Here is a 19,523-nt window from a genome sequence, read left to right as displayed (position 1 = left end):
TGAAGGAAACCCTAAAAAGAACTTCAGGACAATAGAGACTTTAGGACAATAGAGACTGTAAATGTAACAAAAATCTTATTTTATTCTTGTACCTGATACCTGAAGTAATTTCAGCCCTGAGTAGAGTCTGCAGTCTTCCTTTTAGGCTGCATATAGACTAAAGAACATCCACAGGTAAGATACTACCGCTTGTAGGTAGCCTGACAGGTAATATCAAAGGCAGAAAATGCATTAGCACTGCTCATAAGGCTTAAAGAGGACCTGTTTCAGTCTTATATATATATATATATATATATATATATATATATATATATATATATATATATATATATATATATATATATATATATATATATATATATATATATATATATATATATATATATATATGTACATAATGTTACAATGTCAGAGGTTCATGAAAATGTAGGCAAATTGTCAAATAATGAAGTAAGTATATGTAGAGGTAATACCTGTGAGCAAAAAGCTTCAGACTTCACTGGATGCTAAGTTTACAATGTTTTTTTCTACTTTATCCCAAGCTGATGTCATCTCGTGACAGATTGCTATATAAGATCACCCACTCTGCTAACATTATGGCATTTTTCCTTTTTTATGGGAGTTGTCAAGCTGAGCCATGACTCCATTACAAAGCAGGGCGAAGTAAAATAAGTAGTTTATCTGTTGGAGGTGTGCTGGTTGCCTGCAGCTCTTCATTAGACATCATCATCATCATCATCATCATCATCATCATCATCACTGTGGCTGTGTCTGCTTGTACTATTCCTCCCTGCATTATTTCTAACTGGTCTGCGGAACATATAGCTCCAAATATCTCCATATGTTGTTGTTTTGACCAATCTTAGCACTTCTAATCAAACTCTGCTAATTTGTTGAGGAACATGTTTCATTTCCTGTAAGTTCTTCACAATAATTTGTAATTTAAAAGCATTTCATTTGAGGCAGTAAAGTAGGAAATGTTGGGTTTGTATCAGCGGTAACTTAACATGACTCTGATACAGCTGCCCCTTGACAGGCTTCAAGAAAGCTGGCCGATCAAAACATAGTGGGCTCATTGGCCCTTAAAGAGAGTCTGAACTGAGGCGCTGCCTAAAGAGCCAGTATTTGATAAGATAACTGTATCATGCAAAGCTACTCGAGTGAAATTCCAGAATAAAAATATAGATCTAGAAATGAAACTAATACGTACTCTTTAAACTTAATGTAAAAGGTAAATTATGATTAAAATCCTTAAAATTACATTGCTACCTTCTCTCTCACTGAAAGATCTGTTAGCATGCCAATATTTTAATGGTTTTACTGTTCAAGCTCAATTTTTTGCAACATACTTGTTATTGGTTGTGATCAAAGGAACACACCTCAAACTGAATATCAAACATCCAAGTGCAGCAACAATAGGCAAAAACACATTTTTGAGTGTGTTGTGAGCACATGGTAACGGTTCAGTGTGACTCACATTACCATATCAGTATTAATACTAACCCCTGTCTTCTTTTATCTCGATCCCAGCAGAGATGATGATGTTTCTAATTTAATTACACAGTCGCTACACAATTTGACTATTTTCATGTTTTTCAACTTTTTCCAGCGCCTCCTCATCTTATCGAGAAACCCGAAGATGTCCAAAAGCTCATTGATGACTCGGTGGCGTGGGAATGCAAAGCCACAGGAAAGCCGAAGCCTTCCTACAGGTGGATGAAAAACGGAGAGAGCCTGGAGTCTGCAGAGGTGAGATCTGCCAAACGCGAGCATCTCTTTAGAATTAAAGATAACGTTCTGCTTCCAAGGTTAGACTTATGACAGCAGCTTTGGCACAGATGTTTCTCCCACACTCGGTGCTGCTGAATGAAGAATGTGAACAACCATGTACTGAATTTTGAAAGCTTTATTGTGCTGCTTGTTTGGGCTTTACTTGACTGTTCATTACAACACAGCTCCTCCTGTGCAGTAATACATTATGTGATTCACTTTGGCAAAACAGCATTTATTTCAAAGGAATTAGAGTGTGTCCACCGTGCTTTTCCTTTGATAAAATACTCAACTGTAAACAGGCCAAGTTTTTAATGCTAGTCTGGAAAGCACAGTGATATAAGTGCTACCCTAATCTTCTGTTAAATCTTTCTTTGGCAAAGAGAGATTTAACATGCAGTTAATAATCCTGTGCCACCAAAGACGACAAAGTGAGATTCTCTATACAAACACTGTATATCCTTTTTAACTCTCTGCCCCCTCTGAATTCCCATTAAATGTACTATGATGAAAGATGAGCCTGTTGTGGCTCCAGCCGGCTTCCTTGTACATCTACTTTTAACTGCAGCAGAACTCTGTTGTTGGCATTTGCACAAAAAAAAGAAGGGAAGAAAAGTCAATATTCCTTCATTGTATTGGATTATCATATTGCATCCTTTAGCCAGGTTGTTGGGGGGAAGATTGATTGGACACCCGAGCACAGCTTGCACCTGATAAATAAACAGGCATTATGTTAATTTGCTTCATTATGCAAAAAAAGGAGGCAAACACACCAGAGGATATCGATCAGTACTTGAATGTTATACATGTTGCTGGAATGAACCCAGTCTGTCGTTATGTTACTGGAGGCAACGCTCGGCACAGCGTAGCCTCTTTCTCATAAAAAACTGATTTGGCTCTATATCAGGGGGAAATAATCAACAATCTGTTTAACCAATGGCTAACATTTTTATCAAAAAGCTTCTATAAGGTAACACTGTTGTTTTTGTTGGCTGGAAAATAAGACAGCCCATCTGTTTTTATGTTTGGAAAAATATCATTTTTTTGGTGTTATTAGGTTGTTTCTTAAAATAGTAAATGTGTGAGCAGTCTAATGGACCATTCTCAGCACATATCATCTGATGTTTTTTGTTCATTTTGTTCATGAGACCTCACTCCCATATTTCTCATTTCATGAATTTAATACATTTAAAGGGGACATTAAATGCACATTTCCAAGTCTATATTTTTAGTCTGGGGCTCTACTGGATATTTAACTAATATTGACCCTTAATGCAGCCATTCAGTTTAAATAAATAGGCTGTTGTACCTTCTGTCACCTTAAGGCCCCCCACTACTGATGAGCCCACTATGTTCTGATTGGCCAGATGTTTGAAGTTGCCCCTCGGTCGACATCCCCCGTTTGGGAGGAAATGAAACCTATTCTTTACTCAAAAGGTCTACTTTTCAAAGACATTCATACATGTTTGAGCCAAAGCCCAATCCAAAATATGGGAGTGGACAGCATGAACAATACATGGAAAAACCGTAGAAACAACCTTAGCGACCAAAGCTATAGAACAAATGGCTGTTAATGGGCTAGCTAGAAAAGATGACCTCAGCTTGTCAGTAAGGTCAGAGTAGGTTGAAGCCCTAGACTATTTTATATATGTTAACCTCAAGTTCTATAACTTTGACCACATTTAGTATATCTGTTATCATACCAGTAGAATATATAAATAACAGAAAACCAGAAAACGGCATTAGGCCTGTCGCAATAATTATCAATTTATTGTACAATAACGTAATTATCAACATCATCATGTCTATATGGACTTATTGTGTAATACATGGACATGACATTGATCATTTTTTTTACCTCAATATTAGCAACTAAGAGACTATTCATGTCACATTGGCTAAGCAAGTAGTGTCCTCCATTCCTCACTGTGCACGTCCTGAGTGGAGACTGCAGAAGGGAGCAGTGCTGTTTATATGGAATTAAAGGTAGATAACTCTGTCCCGGCCCATAATGGCAGTCTGTGTTTTTACAAAAGTGTAGCACCACCTCTCAAATCCCACACCCTTCCCCCCATGCATTATTATGTTATTATATTATCCTTATATCAGTGGTATAAAATGATCTTCAAATGACAATAATATCGTTTATCGCGATTATTTCTGAGACAATATATCGTCCAACAAAAGTAGTTATTGTGACAGGTCTAAACAGCATAATACGTCTCCTTTAAATGCAACTGCTTTAAAGAATACCCTCACAAATAGATGAAAATACTAACACACCTCAACACACTCAGCCATCAGGATTCATAGCTCTGAACGCATGATTAAAGGTTACAATGACTGTTGATTTTCGTGAGGCAGATTTCCCCTAAGCATAGACGTAATAAATGGACATATTCAGAATGCATAGGTGAGCGGATTAATCAGCAAAGGTGTTACATTGTTTGAAATGCCACCATTAACCACAGCGGCTTAATGAGTGGAAGAAGGAAAGGTCAACGATGTAAGGAGCAGTGGGAAGAGGAAGCACCATTTGTTGTTATTTATTACAGTGAATCAATTGAGACCTTTCTGATTGTGTGGCTCACTGGAATATCTTAACAAACGTGTTCCTGCCTGACAGTTTTTGTAACTTTGAAGGACAGAAATAGAGCAATCCATATGTGAAAATAACATTACAGTATATAGTCATTGGCTACACAGGACAGAGGATTTCTAGAGGGTCATATATACTGTATGTAGCTGAGTATATGTGCATTCAATTATTCAGTGTCAGCCATTTGAAATATTTAAGAACCCCACCTATTTTTAGTGTTTCTTTGTAATAATGATAAATCTCAAACTGGTTTTACAGGTGCTAGACTCTTTGTTGGACAGCCATACTGCTGTTTCAGATGCTCTTACACATTATAAGACTCATGGTCCTTTTTCCTTGATGGTGCTATGTATCACTGCCCTGCATCAAAATAGTTTATTGGAATGCTCCATTTCGTGTGGCTGCTTTTCACCTTGAGGACCTCACTCTCTGCTGCTTTATTGACAATGGCTGCAGGATTAAGTGGCTGTGCAATTAAAGGGAAACTCCACCGTGAAACAGGATTTAGTCCCTTTAGAGGAGTATGGGACCACCATAGGCATGGTTTATTGTAGCATACTTGAAATGAGGTTGTTCTTGTTACACCTCTAATATCCAACGCCTTAATTTTCGGGAATGAATGATGTCATTTTGGTAAAAACCTTCCATATCCTGATTAGGAGATGAGAAGTGGTTTGAATTCCTTTCTCTTTCCTGATGTATTCAAACTCAACAGAACAAAACAGACTTTAGACCTTGTTTTCTTGCTATTGTGAAGCTTGTCTACTTGTAGCTCTTTGTTTCTCAGGCATGTACAGTCGACTAATCAAATATCTGTGAGTATAATTAGCAGATTTCTTTCACAGTTCTACTCTGGTGAGCACAGCGTTATTTCTTGTTTTTAAGCCCCGCAGTGACATTTTCCTTTTATTGTTTGTGAGATCGAAGTTGTGAGCTCAAAATCAATTTCTTGTTACCCATGTGTTCCTTTTATTTTATTTTATATATACATACAATTGCATTTGATTAAAAAAGTTTTGTACCTGTACTTTCCTTCGTAGCAGTTGTTTCATGTTGTTAGGATATATTTAAAAAATCGAGTATTTTTTCTTTTACATTTTACAGCTGTTTTGCGTCATCTCAACAAAGGCTTCTAGTAATCAATCATTCTGGAGAACATACATGCTACCAGCAATCAAACCCAAACAGCTCACTTCTCTACATCCATAAAAGTCATTCCTTCACGCTGTTCATTCTTTATGCACTTTTGCAGTTTGATATCAAACGAATCAACCCAGTGTTGTTGGCAAATGACATTGCCAATCATTTCCATTCAGCATAAGGCATACAGATGGTCCCCCCAAGTCCCTGCATGAAAAACTGCTGATTTGAGAGGAACGTCATGCTTAATTAATAGCAGCCCGTAAACGGGAGTGTGCTTTCCATGCAGAGACTGATATACGCCACCATTTGCCTCCCTTGCCAGCAGGGATATTCGCCCCTGCACATCCCGAGCCGCAGAGCGTTATGGAAATTCAGTCACAACTTGCTCAAACACAGGATTAGTTTGTGATCTTTCAGTGAGGACAGTCTTTCTTTTCATGTGACAGTACCTTAATCCCCCACGACTGGAGTTCAGGCCGCTCAGACACCCCTATGGAAATGGGCTCTAATGACATTATGGGTGAGCCCGCGGAAAACACAAGAGCTGAAGGGCACGAAGAGGCAAAAAGTGACACAGCTGCACAGAGATGTATGAAAAACCCTTTCAAGGATTTAATACTGTATAGAGAAAGGAGTTGAGGGAGAACCCGAGATCACAGAGATGAACATATATTGGGGATTAAATGTCCAACAGATGCGCTGATCCTACTGAGTTTTTAGTTCATCATGCCCAGCCGTCCTTAAATAGATCTTAATTTGATGGCTCAGTGATGAGCAAGATTCCTCCTGCAGGCAGGGGAAAAAAACGACAGTCCAAACAGATGAAGAGGAGGTTCGGCATGACCATGTACACAGCACTTAGTATGTATAGAGCATGCTTATCAGAAAAGCAATTTTCACAATGCAGTATACCCTCAGATGTTAAGATATTCTTTCCCCTCTTATCCCCCTCCTCCTGCTGAAGGGGAAACAGGCCCTGTGGTGCAGTCGGAGATATAAATAGGGCATGGTTTTATTTCACTCTCATAAACATGCAGATTGATTAGGGTCATTTTCTGCTAGCCTGCCTCCATCCACCCAAGCCTTTCCCTCCATTAGTGATGAAAACCTAGATTTATTGCCACGTCTGTCACTTCCAGACTATAATTCACTGGCCCACTGGCTGGCTGTTTTTATGTAGATGAGCAGTGGGAATAGGGCATATTAAATGCATGTGTGTCTCTATGTGTCCATAGGAGCGCATACAGGTTGGCAACGGAGTGTTGTCAATCAGTCGCCTGACCCTGTCGGACACAGGAATGTACCAGTGTGTGGCCGGGAATAAGCACGGAGAGGTCTACTCCAATGCAGAGCTCAGAGTTATAGGTAAGATGTTTGCCTGATGCGTGTATGTGTTTTGTATGGCTTTGTGCACACTCACGCATGTGTGCATACGGTACGTGCGTTGGCATGGAGACGTGTGTGCAGGCATACATTTGTTCACATTGGTTTTCAAGTTTGCTTCATCTTCTTCCTTTTGTTCAGTAGCGCCATATGACCTCCGGCCTCTCTCTTATTGGCCACTAATTGAAAAGCATTAATTATTAGATGAATGCTTCCGTCTGACAGTGACGTATGCCAGAGCTGCTCTGTTCACCAGCCTCACCCAACTGTCCTGTCAAGACTGTCACTCTCTACTCTGGGCTGGCAGCAGCTCTCATTCACACCAGCATGTCTTATACTGATCATGTAGCTGATTGGAGTCAGGCTCAAACCGGCAGTGTTGCTCTGGTCAGATTCAAAGTGGAAATGCAAAAGAAAAAGGTGTCGGGGACACTGCTGGACAGTTGCACACCTTTTTGAAAAGGGCACATATTTTTAAAGCTATGTGGTGAAAAGCTAAAGAACATGACATTTCTGTCTCTGCTGTGAAAATGTAGTATTGATTCACATGTAGCCTGAGAATAATAACAAGTTACATAAATCTTTTGAACTCCACGGCATCAAATGTGAGCTTTACTTTATTTATTTACCTTTCTGGTTATAAATTATTCACATTTCAAAGAATGTAATCTAGCGTCCTTGAATTAACCATGGGAATAAAGCAATGTATTAATGAACTCATTTTTCAAAATGGTGATAATGAAAATGATAAATTCAATTTGAGATGAATAATTAGAGATACTTTAGGGGGTTTTTTTGATGAAAAGAGACACAAACACTGCCTTTAATATGCTGCTCTTGTCTCAGCTGTTGCCCCAGATTTCTCTCACAACCAACTGAGGAGCCAGACGCTGGTGAAGGTAGGAGGAGATGTGCTCATCGAGTGCAAGCCCAAGATGTCTCCGTGGGGTTTGATCTCGTGGCGGAAGGGCAGCGAACCGCTCCGAGAAAGTAACAGGTAACAAAAACACCCAGACATTTTGTTCTGCTTTAACCCACTGTGAGAACTGCTGGACTTTTCCCCCATGTGTGTGCTCTCATTATTTTTTAGCCAGGTACAGATCCCTGGAGGCTGTGTTTCCTGTGTGTTAATACAGACACATCTTATGCTAAGCGACACTCTCGATCGCATTTTAATATGTAACATTCTCTATAAGTCACATCCAATGTTATGTTGCCCAGCTGGTTGCGATATTGCACATATGATATGAAAGAAACGTCAATTATCCGTGCATTAGTGTGTTTTCAGAGTCTGCTTGTCTCAAACCCTTACACAAAGACTATTACATCTGTGCTTTCAAAGCATTAAAGGAGCACTTCGCATATTTTACCCCTCTGTCTTCTGTGGCTCTGGAGGGTGCTTTCCAAAGTTTTAGGAAAACTTTACCCTTCTCATTAGGGTTTAATGATGTCATCAGGGATAGCACAACTCAGAGTGGAGGCTTAAAATTCAAAACAGAAAGGCGCTACAAATTTCATTATGGAAGATGAAGCATTTTTGGAGCTTGACTCATATTAGATACTAAAAATCAGGATGGCTCGCTTTATGGCGCTTCAGCTTATACCATTATTTTTGTAATCTTTCTCATTTGAGCCCCCCTAACTTTGTGAAAGCAAAATACACTACATCGTAAAGGGATAAAACACGTGTTTGTATACATAATAACACAGATCTCCTTTTCTTATCTCTTTAAGAGTCTGCGTTATGTAGAAATGGCCTAGTGATCATTAGCACTGTCTTATTTCTAGCTATCTTATATTGTATTATTGACCAGTGGTTATAGTATGTATTGATCATATTTATTGATCAAGTGACATCATATCCTTAATTGTACTGTTTATCTATTGTACTTTACCATTTTGATCATTTTCTATTCTTTCTCATTCTCATATTCAACTGTCTGACAGGTGACGCATTATTTGTATTAACCCAGGTGTGCATCAACTAGTCAGTGATTTTTCAAGTCCTCAGATTGGATGATTGAGGCAGCTCTTGCATGTATATATTAAAGCCTTTTGATTGCAGTGCTTTATATAGTAATGAATTTGTTTTGAAGAGAGTATTAAGTTTTATGGATTCAAAAATGCTATATCAAGGTGCACCAAAAGGCTCCAGTTACTGTGATATATTTTATCACAGTATGTCCATGGAGAGATTCTGATGTAGTCCTCAGATGTGGTGAGAATACTTGCAGAACAGCAAAGAGAAAAATCAGCATGAAGTCTCACTGTGTAATTGCTGATGGGGTTCGCTGTGTTTTATCTTTAGCGGTGGCCAAACAGACTGTCTGCTGAGTAAATTAAAAGTGCTAATCAAGTACTTTTCACCTCAGCAGGGATGATAAAGGCTCCCGATATCAAATTATTCAACTTCTGACAAGTTTTTGTGAAGCAGAAGGCCAATCTTTGCGTCCTGCCACGTTTGACCCCTGAGATGTGAAGTGGCGCTACGTGTAATAACTTTCTGCCAGTGTTTGTGTGTGTGTGTGTCTGTCTGAATGAAGTGTGAAGTCTGGCCCAGTAGCCTAATTGCAGACAGGGGTCACCCAATGGGTGTCACCACTCTAGCATGACTCCGCTCTGACAGCAGGGCTGTGTGCACAGTGTCTTGCCAGGCTTTGCATATATACAAAGCAGTGTTGTTGCTTGTCAAACAAAGTGGCGGGGGAATTTGCATAGTGGTTTCGGTGCTGGTGCCCTTCACTCGCCCGGCACAACTTCCATCACACAACCTCACATCACCTGCACCATTTTAAGTGAATTCACTTTCATCTTTGACATGACACACATTGATGCCCTTGATTGAAATGAGATGGCAGAGCTAAGAGATGTTTTTTCCTTAAATTTCTATCACTGCATATGGATCAGTGAGAAATAAGGGTTGGCAAGATGAGCAATTCAAAAATATCTTAAAAGCAGCATCAGGTTTGTTAAAATGTACATTTTGTATTTTTGTTGTATTTTGTCATTTGAAATGACATTTGCATTTTCTTTTTAACCAAAAGTAAGACTGAATGCTCCTCAAAATGTCAAATGGTGTAACCACAAAAGAATGATGAATAATAAATATTTTATCCACCTATAGTGTATTTAAGTGGATTTATACAATTAATTATTTAATTTTTTTTTTTTTTTTTTAAAGTTGATGATTCCCCAGATTAAATGTAATATTTAGAACAATTGTATTCCATTACCTTTATTTAATATAATAATGTATAATGTAAGATCATGCCAAACTAGTTGATATGGTGTTTTATTGAGAATTTAGCGTTTTAAACAAGTTGAATTATTTGGCATTTGTTTTTTATGGTTACACCACTTAGACATTTTTGCCATAATATATTCCCTCAAAATGGATTAAAAGCAGAAATTTGATGCTGTGTCCACAAAAAAAGAATGTGTGCAAGTTATTTATATGTTTATTTTCACATTTTAACCCCTTTAAAATTGATTAAACCACATGGACACAAAAAAATGTCATTGACCTGTCTACTTTTGCTTCAGTAGTCTCACCTATTCCTAACTATAAATCAGCAAATGACCAACAGCTGTGATAAATAATGAATGATTCAAGATTTAAATCATTTAAGTATAGTATATGTTACTCCTGAATATTTATAATAAGGGAATTCTTTATGTTGCTGCTGTAGCTGTAAGATGGATTTACTACACCTTAAGAGCACTCAGAGTATCCTTATAATGGACAATTAGCAGATAGACTTCTTCAACACTATCCTCCTTGTAGTAGTTCTGTTTGATGTTTGATATGCAGAAATATGTTTTTATGTCTTTACACGAACTAAATAAATGATATTTTAGCTCAGACCACCTGGCCTGCTCAGGTGGTCTGAGCTCAGATTTGAAATTAAAATTCAACAGTCCCAGATGCATTACATTAAAAGGACTTCTTTTTTTCTTTTTTTTTGCCACAGTGCCACACTGTATTGCCAGTTTGGAAGTGGAGTAACGTTTTACACAGCTCGAAAAAACACACGCCAGAGCATTTAAACGCGCTGGCTCCTACCCTTTACTCTCTTTCCCATTATCTCCCATTTCCTCTCATCTGTGACATAGGCACATACACCCTCATGCTGTATGCCACATAATAAAAATGTTTAGCATCTGTTCTGGCGATCATTAGAACAGTTGTCTTTTGAATGGATGCCCAATAATAGCTGCCTTGCCTGTAGGTCGACGACGATATTCAGTCCCATCCTGCTGGTTGTTTGTCAAATCATAAAATGGGAGTGAAAGCCACTGACGCAAATGAGTACACCGCAAATGATGGAGCAAACAACATCCTGGTTTCACACATGAACTGTGGGTCATGCTATGTTTCTTTCTAGTTAATTGTATTTGGATTTTTTCTCTATATAAAAGGAGTGTGTTTGCATGCATTTCTAGTATTTGTGCATGTGTGAGCAGGCCTGTTTTTGTTATGCACCTGTACTGAGAGCTGCAAAATCATAAGAGGTAGCTGTGAACCCCTTTTGTTGAAGATTAATTGCCTTAATTGCGTTAGCACTCCATAGTGGCTCCAGCGGAAAGGGAACCAGTGTCACCAGCTGGGTAATCCATCTTCATAGCAGCAGCCCCCCTTTTTTTTTTTTTTCTTCGTGCAGGAGACCAATAGAAGGAGGGGATGTCTTATCTACCCCAGACAACCCTGCATGGACGAGGTTTAGATGACATCAGCTGGAACAAAGCAGCTGAGAGCGCAGAGCCAGAGCAGGTCTTGCTGATGAGTGCGTAAGTTGGCCGTGTCAGCCATAGAGAGCGGCCTTTAAAAAAACCCCAACAACAACGCCATTTCAGTATGTCACAAGCGGGTGGAGGGGGGGGCGAAATCAAGTTTGTTAGGCCTCTCACACAGGACACACTCAATCAACTGTCCTCTCACGAGCCTCCGCAGGATATGCTGACGTCCCCGATGTTGCGCCCTCTTCCTGCATTAAATACCATCTTTTAAAGACCTTGAGTATTTATCTCTATCGGCTTTGGCAGTCATGCAAATATTTGTGCTGGATCTTTCAATCCTTTGAAGAAGGTGTTTACGCCTGGAGGGAGGCATTAAAGTGCTTTGGGTGTGGCTGGGACAAATCCACCCATCCACCCCCACTTTTGTCTCCACGGTGCCCTGACACAGCAGCGTGTCTCCTCAGCTGCACAAAAGATACACATTGCCTTGTGTGTGTGTGTGTGTGTGTGTTTGTGTGTGTGTGTGTGTGTGTGTATGTGTGTGTGAGAGAGATTACAAATGGAGTTTTATCTTGAATATCAACTTCATATAGATTATCTTCTCTTTTTTTTTACTCAATAGCATTCATACCGCCCCCTCCTCCGCTACCCCCTTTCCTCCCCAAGGAGTTGATGGACATTTAGAAGTCCAGCATGCCCCAGATATCTGCAGCACTTCCTTTTTAGTTAGCGCCGTCCAAAAGGTCATACATCTTAAATAGGTTGGAGATATGGCAATGTGATGCAGATGCAGCTTTATGCTAAAATGTTCTTTTCTGTTATTGTACCATGTGAATTTTTTTTCTCTAGCTTATACATTAAAATCAAAAGTATTTTTACTGGGAAATAATTGTGAATCTGGTAGCTGGATTCTTCAGGAAGTTTATTTTAGTTGTTTTCCGTGTGTTTGTGTCTTATAATTGCTGAGGGGAGATGGTCCTCCTGGAACAAAGTGCACCTGGCGAACTGCTGCCCAGATAAATTGCCAGTTGGTCTCCTGTTGTGTCCGTAAGCACAGGACGGAGCTAACATATAATACATCAAAAATGTGTTTCATGTATTGATTCATTCATTAAAAAACCCAAATACATTGTTAAATATTGGTTTCAAGACATTGTGTAAAGTGTGTAAAGGGTTCAACAATGAATGATATTAACATACCCTATCATATCAATTGTGATATTTAAAAAGGCAAAGGGAGCACACTTTAGGTAGACCTTGATAGCATTTATTTCATTTTTTATTCACTTTCCGGATTAAAATGTTAAAAAAAGTCAAACATTTTAATTTGTCTAAAACAGCTGTGGATGCACTGAGGTGTCTCTGCTGCAGTCTGTGAAACCGTCTGTTCTGGTGATCAGACATGAATGAGAGAAAGAAATTGTTCTCTGATAGCTGAAAATGGTCCTCATGGTTCTTTTAGGTATTGTAATGGGTTATTTGGCACCAGTAGATCTTTAAGTTTTAAAAAAGGTGACATAAAAAAAAGCCCTATCCCAATTATACTCAATTCCTCTACTGATTTCAAGCCAGAAAATGACCATTAGATAATGTTATACCTACTGAAATATTGATATGTTTGAAAGTGTGCACTGGTGTTTAGCTGTTGCACACACTGTGCACTTGGCAATGTAACAATTTGAGTGTAATCTTTGAACATGGTTAGTCCAGGAAGCTTGTTGCCAAGGTAACATCTGATCAAAGTTTTATCAGCACCTTTCTTTTTTTCTTGTTACCCCAGATTAGTGGTTTCAAACAAGTACAAATGTAGAGTCTCACGGCACACACAGAGAAACATAAATGAAGGATGCTACTGGAATACTTTCCATGTTTGAAATTCACATATCAGTCAGACGTTTTCCTGTATTTTGAGTATTATTTGAGTATTATTTATTATTATAGCAGCATTTCCTACAATAACAACAGTTTGACTTTAGTTAAACAGATATGGTTAAGTCTTGATAATAAAACTAAACATAAAGTATTCATTGCTAGTAAGAAATCCCACAGTGGCCATTGTCATAGCAGCCTGCTCGGCCAACGATCACAACACAGCCATTATTGGTCGGTTTGGGCGCGCAATGATAAGACAGAATGTTAATCTTATTGGAAAACGCTCCCCTCTTCAGCGGTATAAAGCTTCTAAATCAGCGCCGCCTTATTCAGTAAGTACATTCATGGTGGCTCAGTACAAACAAGCTGCATCTTTATCACACAGTGCTAGTGAATCACTGCTTATTCAGATGAGACAGCCATAGGTCACAAAAAACACTACAATTAGCAGGCTGAAGACTGGAAATGTTTACACCAGGACACCAGTGTCCTCTGCCCAGATGGCAGGGATTTTTTGGCATCACTGGCCAGAGCAGTGCCTGTGGTGTAATGTGTCCACAAGACTTCCTTAAAAATACACTGAAAGCTTCATGGTTATGCAGTGAAATTAGTACAATATGTCCAAGGAGAAATGAAAGGTTAAAGTTTAAAGATACAGATGAGGAATGAAAAATAACTCATGATAGGTGAATCTATCATGTGCTTGCTAACATGAAATAGGCCATGGGTCACATATTTTGCCTCAATTGTAAGATTTTTTTAGGTTTACAGCAGATACATCATTTGTATATACAGTATAATGATATATGGGTCATTTGACAAATAAGGGTTGGAAAGATGAGTAATTCAAAAATAACTTTAAAAATATTTTTTTCAAGCAGCATCAGGTTTGTTAAAATGTACATTTTGTATTTTTGTTGCTTTTATGTTTATTTGAAATTATATTTGTTCCATTTTTTTTTTACCAAAGGTAAGACTGAATGCTCCTGAAAATGTAAAATGGTGTAACCACAAAAGAATGATAAATATTAAATATTTTATCCACCTACAGTGTATTTAAGTGTTATTATGGTTACACCATTTGGACATTTTTGCCATAATCCAAGTCTAATATATTCTCTCAAAATGGATTAAAAACAGACATGCTGGGTCCACAAAGAATGTGTGCAAGTCATTCATAAGTTTATTTCCAAATTTTAACTCCTTTAAATTTGACTAAACCACATCGACACAAAAAAAGTCATTGACCCATATAATGATATAAAACAATAAAAATGGGAGTGCGAGGGAAGGTCCACCAGCAGGCAGTCAGAGACCTTTTAGGGACTGCAGAAATGGGGAGCCACTGGCTGTGGATTAAGAGAAAGGACTCCACCTGGGCCCCCAAGTGAGTAGATGGCATCTAGGGGGTCAGCCTGGGACACTGGGATTCACGGCTGAACCCTCTAGATGCCATCACTCACTTAACCATCACACATAATCCTGGCAGCATGCCTCAAGTGTGCAACTAAGGGATAATAACATCTAGTCCTACACAATAGAACTATACAATTCATAATAGGTTCATTAATGTGATCATACTGGTTTTAGTAAATCTGTATGAAACAGAAATACAGCCAAACAAGGTTCGAAAGACGGTAAAAATAATAAAATAAAAGAAACTATAATATTTTTGAGCCATGTATCTCATTGTGCAGTAATTTCACATCCAAATTCTACTTCAGCCTCGTCAAGAAGAAAGCACAATCAAATCTCAAAGAGGGCACATCCGAGCAGCTTAACGCACTAATCGTCCAGCGGTATCCAAGTCTGCGCAATTTACTTCTTTTTTTTAAAATCAAGTGCCGCCGGCAAAATGGCCCAAATGTCAACCCCTGCTTCCTCCCCGTGTTCCTTTTTTATCGCTCGTCACAAATTAAGCTCGGATGTGCACTTTGAGGCCTCTTTTAATTCCGCTTTTTACTTTTGCCAAACTATTGACACACGAAGCGAAGAGCGAGCGCGGCGCATGAATCAGCGAGCATGAGAAAATCCTATCGCAAAATGTTCTCTGACTCATTTCTCCCCTTGAGCAGTTTAGAAATCATCTTCTAGGTGTGTTTATACTGTAGCTTTAAGTGGTGACAAGTTCCTTGAGTGGCTCACTGAGTTTAAGTGAGAAGACACAGGAGGCTGTGTGGGTATGTGGCCTGGATGTTGATTACTCCATTAGCCTGTAGAGAGAGCAACACTTGCTATAGCTGGATTTGCCAGATTCTATCTGAAGTCATGATCCAGTGCTACACTGGCTCCTCTTGCATATTATACATCCCTCCTACATTGGCAGAGCAAATAAGCATGGCTGTCACGTAAATGAAGAGATGTCTCACAGAGTGATCTCCATTTATAGGCCCATCTGCTCTGCCAGACGCACTCCAGAAAGAATAAGTGTCAGGAGAACATCGAAAAACTGCGGAAGAGACATAGCGGCGAACTTTGCATTAATTTACTTATCGCACATCTCGCTATCTTTCCATGATGCCTTTGTCCTGTTTCAAGGAGACTTTAATAAGAGTCTCATCAAATGTCTCAGGGCTTAATTTTATGAAGACTTAGAATTAATCAGTGCTGCATGGAAACAGGTGTATTAATAAAAGTGATGATTAAATGATCTGTGTGAGCGGATGGCCCTGGCACTATTTCAGTCTCCTCATTCTTAGGCTGCATGCTGTTCTACTTATTAAAAACACTGTTTATCATGTTTAAATGTCAATTCACATTTTTCTCTCATCAGATCTCTAATTTCCTCATTTGACTCTAATTGAACATCTGCTTGTGAAGTGGAGTTCTGGCTCTCTGCGGAGGTTAAAAGTGTGTGCGTGAGCAGTGCCAGGTCTGAATACAGAGAGCTTATGTGCCCAGAAGGACTTATTTCATTACTTTGCCTTGAGGAAAAAAGGTTTACTACCTGACAAGGCTGCGGTGGACAGCTGACTGGTGCTTTTCATTTTGTCTTTGCCTACACCACTCCACTCTGGCTGTAGCTAAAAAAGCCACATGAAGGAGTGCGGTAACCCCCCTCCTCGCCTGAGAATGGGAGCAAACCGAGGATTAGTGCTTTGCTGATCCTGGCAGCTGCAGACAACAAGCAACACTGTTCAGAGGTGCCTGCTAGCACACACACACACATATCCACACGGCAGATTAAATGTTTTATTTATCCAAACATGTCTCAGAGTTAGAGCTGTTCAGGAGGCAGAAATAATCTCGTTGGGTTGGTTTAAACATCAGTGGGCAGAGCTGAAGACTTACATTTCTTTCGGAGGGGATTTCAGGTAAACGGCTAGTTTGATTAGTAATCAAAGTAGTTATATAGAATGTGTTAATGGCAAAAGAATGCAATTTTTTTCATACTAGTCTAAAGTCAGCAGGGTAGCTACCTGGACAATTATTGGCATGAACGTGCAGCTACAGGCAGGCTAATTATGCTTGATTAGATTTCCATTAATAGTCTGTAACCAAATTCCAAGACATCTTTTTTCATACTGTGTGTCCAACCCTTTGCATCTGGCCACCCCAAAAGTCTCTTCACTGCAGATGAACATGAATCAGTAGCTTGATATATTTGTGACTGTAAGCAGGGGCACTGCACCATGTGTTTGACACGCTGTGATCATCAGATAAATTTGGATTAGATGAGAGTGGCCCCGTGATCTTCACAATGCTCACTGTGGTCTAGACAAGGGTGGATTAAAGGCATTTGCCTTGCCCATTAGAGAAATCATTTCTAGCGGGCTGCACAATAGAAGATTAGTGACATTAGCATAGCAACCGTAACTAGGCACGCAGGACTTTGAAGCCTTGGTTTTCTCCACATGTTCAAACTGTGTGCATGGAGGTGTAGGAGGAACATAGTCTTTACATAAAGAGAATCAGGGATGGAGGGTTATTTAAAGCCTTTGTAAAACCAACAATTAAACAGCATTTTCCTTGTTGTACGCTTTACTAGCTAGCTTATTACCGATACCATAGTAACCTAACTTGTGTTACTTTCAAGGCCAAGGAATATTTCATATTACATTATTATCAGGTAGGCTACAGATTGATTAAAGAAAGACCCATTCACAATAGAACATCCACTTCAGCTGGCAAAATTAAGAGTCGCCGACTAGAAATGAAAAGGCTGCTATTGTCTACCTCTGTTTGTAATCAAGGACCTGTTGTTCCAAAAATTAATGAGAATTTCAAATGGCAAATCTGCTCCAATTATCATTGTAAATTGCCTGTGCAAGAATGGAAAGGTTGACTGGCAACAGTTACTAAGGGGGCAGAGCTTAACAAATGGTCAATTGATTATAAGTGGTAAGTTTCTAGACTTGAATCTTGTAGATTAATGCTGAGCCTGGGGAATATAAAGAGTGTTAAATACATTACAGTAGCATTTTGTTCAAACTGTCAAAATTCTTCTGTAGTCCTCACTACAGTACATATGGTGTCACTGCCATGTCTCAGATGTCTCTGTGTTAGGGTTAGTGTGATTTACATTTTAGGACACATCCTTGATGGGCAGACAGTACATTGGCCTTTGTTTGTCAGTCATGATTATCGGCCTTAATTGATTTTGTTGTATCATTAAATTAGTAGATCAATTTACCTTCCAGTAATGTCTCCATACATCCCACTGCATCACTCAGAGTATAACCTTTGAGCCATGAACAGTTCAGATCAAATAGGGCTATAAAATTGCAATCATCTTTCTGCACCATTCTGCTAAATTAGCAGTTTTTCTCATTGTAAAGGAGGAGGGAGCGAGGTGGGGCGGAGGGTTGTAAAACATGCATCTGCAAAGAATCTGGTGCTGACTGACTAAACTCAAAATATATATATATATATATATATATATATCAGACCACAGATAAAGTGAATTCTGAGATGTTTGCTGAGATTAGGTCAGAACCCTCTTTACCCGTCTGCATCCCATGTACTGCTCGCCGGGATTATTTTTATCTGGGAGACTGTGGCTGATATCATTTTTCAAAGTGAAAATCCGCCAGCGCAGCATGAGTAATCCATCTTGGTTCCTCTGACAATTTCCTGTGGAACATATGTGTGCTCTTTATTCCTGAAGGGATACCTCAGCACACACGAGAAGAGATGAATATCTCTGGAAGGGAATAAACCAGGAGAGCAATTTGTGATTAAAGGAATCCTCTGGAAGTACATACACAAACCCCTCCACGGCCCAGCCTGATGAACTCCCTCTCCTCGCAATGCAATTACAAACACAATCACATCATGTTCCACAGGCGGGAATTAAGACGTTCTCAGTCAGCCTGCTTCATTAAGACACCTTCCTAAAAAAAAAAAAAAAAGGCACTTTTACGCATTTATTCAGAGAAAATTCATTTTCACTGTGTTTGTTTGTGTGTGTGAGAGAGAGAGTTGGAGTGTATTTTTATTGTTACTTTTTCATTATAAGCACTGATAACAAGTTGACAATATTTTCATGCCTGGGGACATTATGTAAGCAGTTTCTCCGTTTATTGTTGAAGGGAGACCAGGTGCCAAAATGTGCTGTACATTTAATTTCATTTATCTCAAAATTATGAATATTGAAGCTTAACTTTTGTTTATTTAATAAATAAATCTAGCAACCCATTCCTGGAATGGAGCATCCAATATTCAAATGTTTCGTAAAAAACTGCACCTAGGACTGCTTGTGTAATAACCAAGTGTGCAATTCCTGCTGCATCTATCAAAGGAGAATGCAAAAAAAGAGAAAAAGCTTAATTCATCTCAGCTGTTGAGGCAATGGGGAAGAACTTGCCATTTCCCTGCCTACATTATGGTAATACACACTGGAGCAGTAGCAGTTTGTGCATTTCATAGAGCAAAAGATTAATACTTGCGTTGCAGCCCAGCACCCCTGTCCCCTGGCCGTGTTTTTATAAAGCAACAATATTGCCAAAGAAGCTTTAATGTTAGCCAGTGCCCTGGAGACAAGTGTCAATACACAGCAAACCAAAAGGAAAGTCATTTC

General features: G+C 39.1%; 1 protein-coding gene across 2 annotated transcripts in view; it reads left to right on the top strand.

Annotated features, from left to right (window-relative positions):
• The window catches only part of cntn4 (contactin 4), a 113,277-nt gene that overhangs the window by 57,742 nt on the left and 36,012 nt on the right, over positions 1–19,523 (top strand). Inside the window, exons 7-9 of one of the 2 annotated variants that reach the window (XM_062444801.1) lie at positions 1,610–1,749; positions 6,751–6,877; positions 7,742–7,892. In XM_062444801.1, coding sequence (XP_062300785.1) covers positions 1,610–1,749; positions 6,751–6,877; positions 7,742–7,892 — 418 coding nt within the window. Of the gene's footprint in view, positions 1–1,609; positions 1,750–6,747; positions 6,878–7,741; positions 7,893–19,523 lie in introns of both variants that reach the window. The other variant, XM_062444810.1, reaches the window with a different exon arrangement.

Source organism: Scomber scombrus, chromosome 3 (genome assembly GCF_963691925.1).
Source record: "Scomber scombrus chromosome 3, fScoSco1.1, whole genome shotgun sequence".
Taxonomy (NCBI): domain Eukaryota; kingdom Metazoa; phylum Chordata; class Actinopteri; order Scombriformes; family Scombridae; genus Scomber; species Scomber scombrus.
This window is presented reverse-complemented; position numbering and strand designations above follow the sequence as displayed.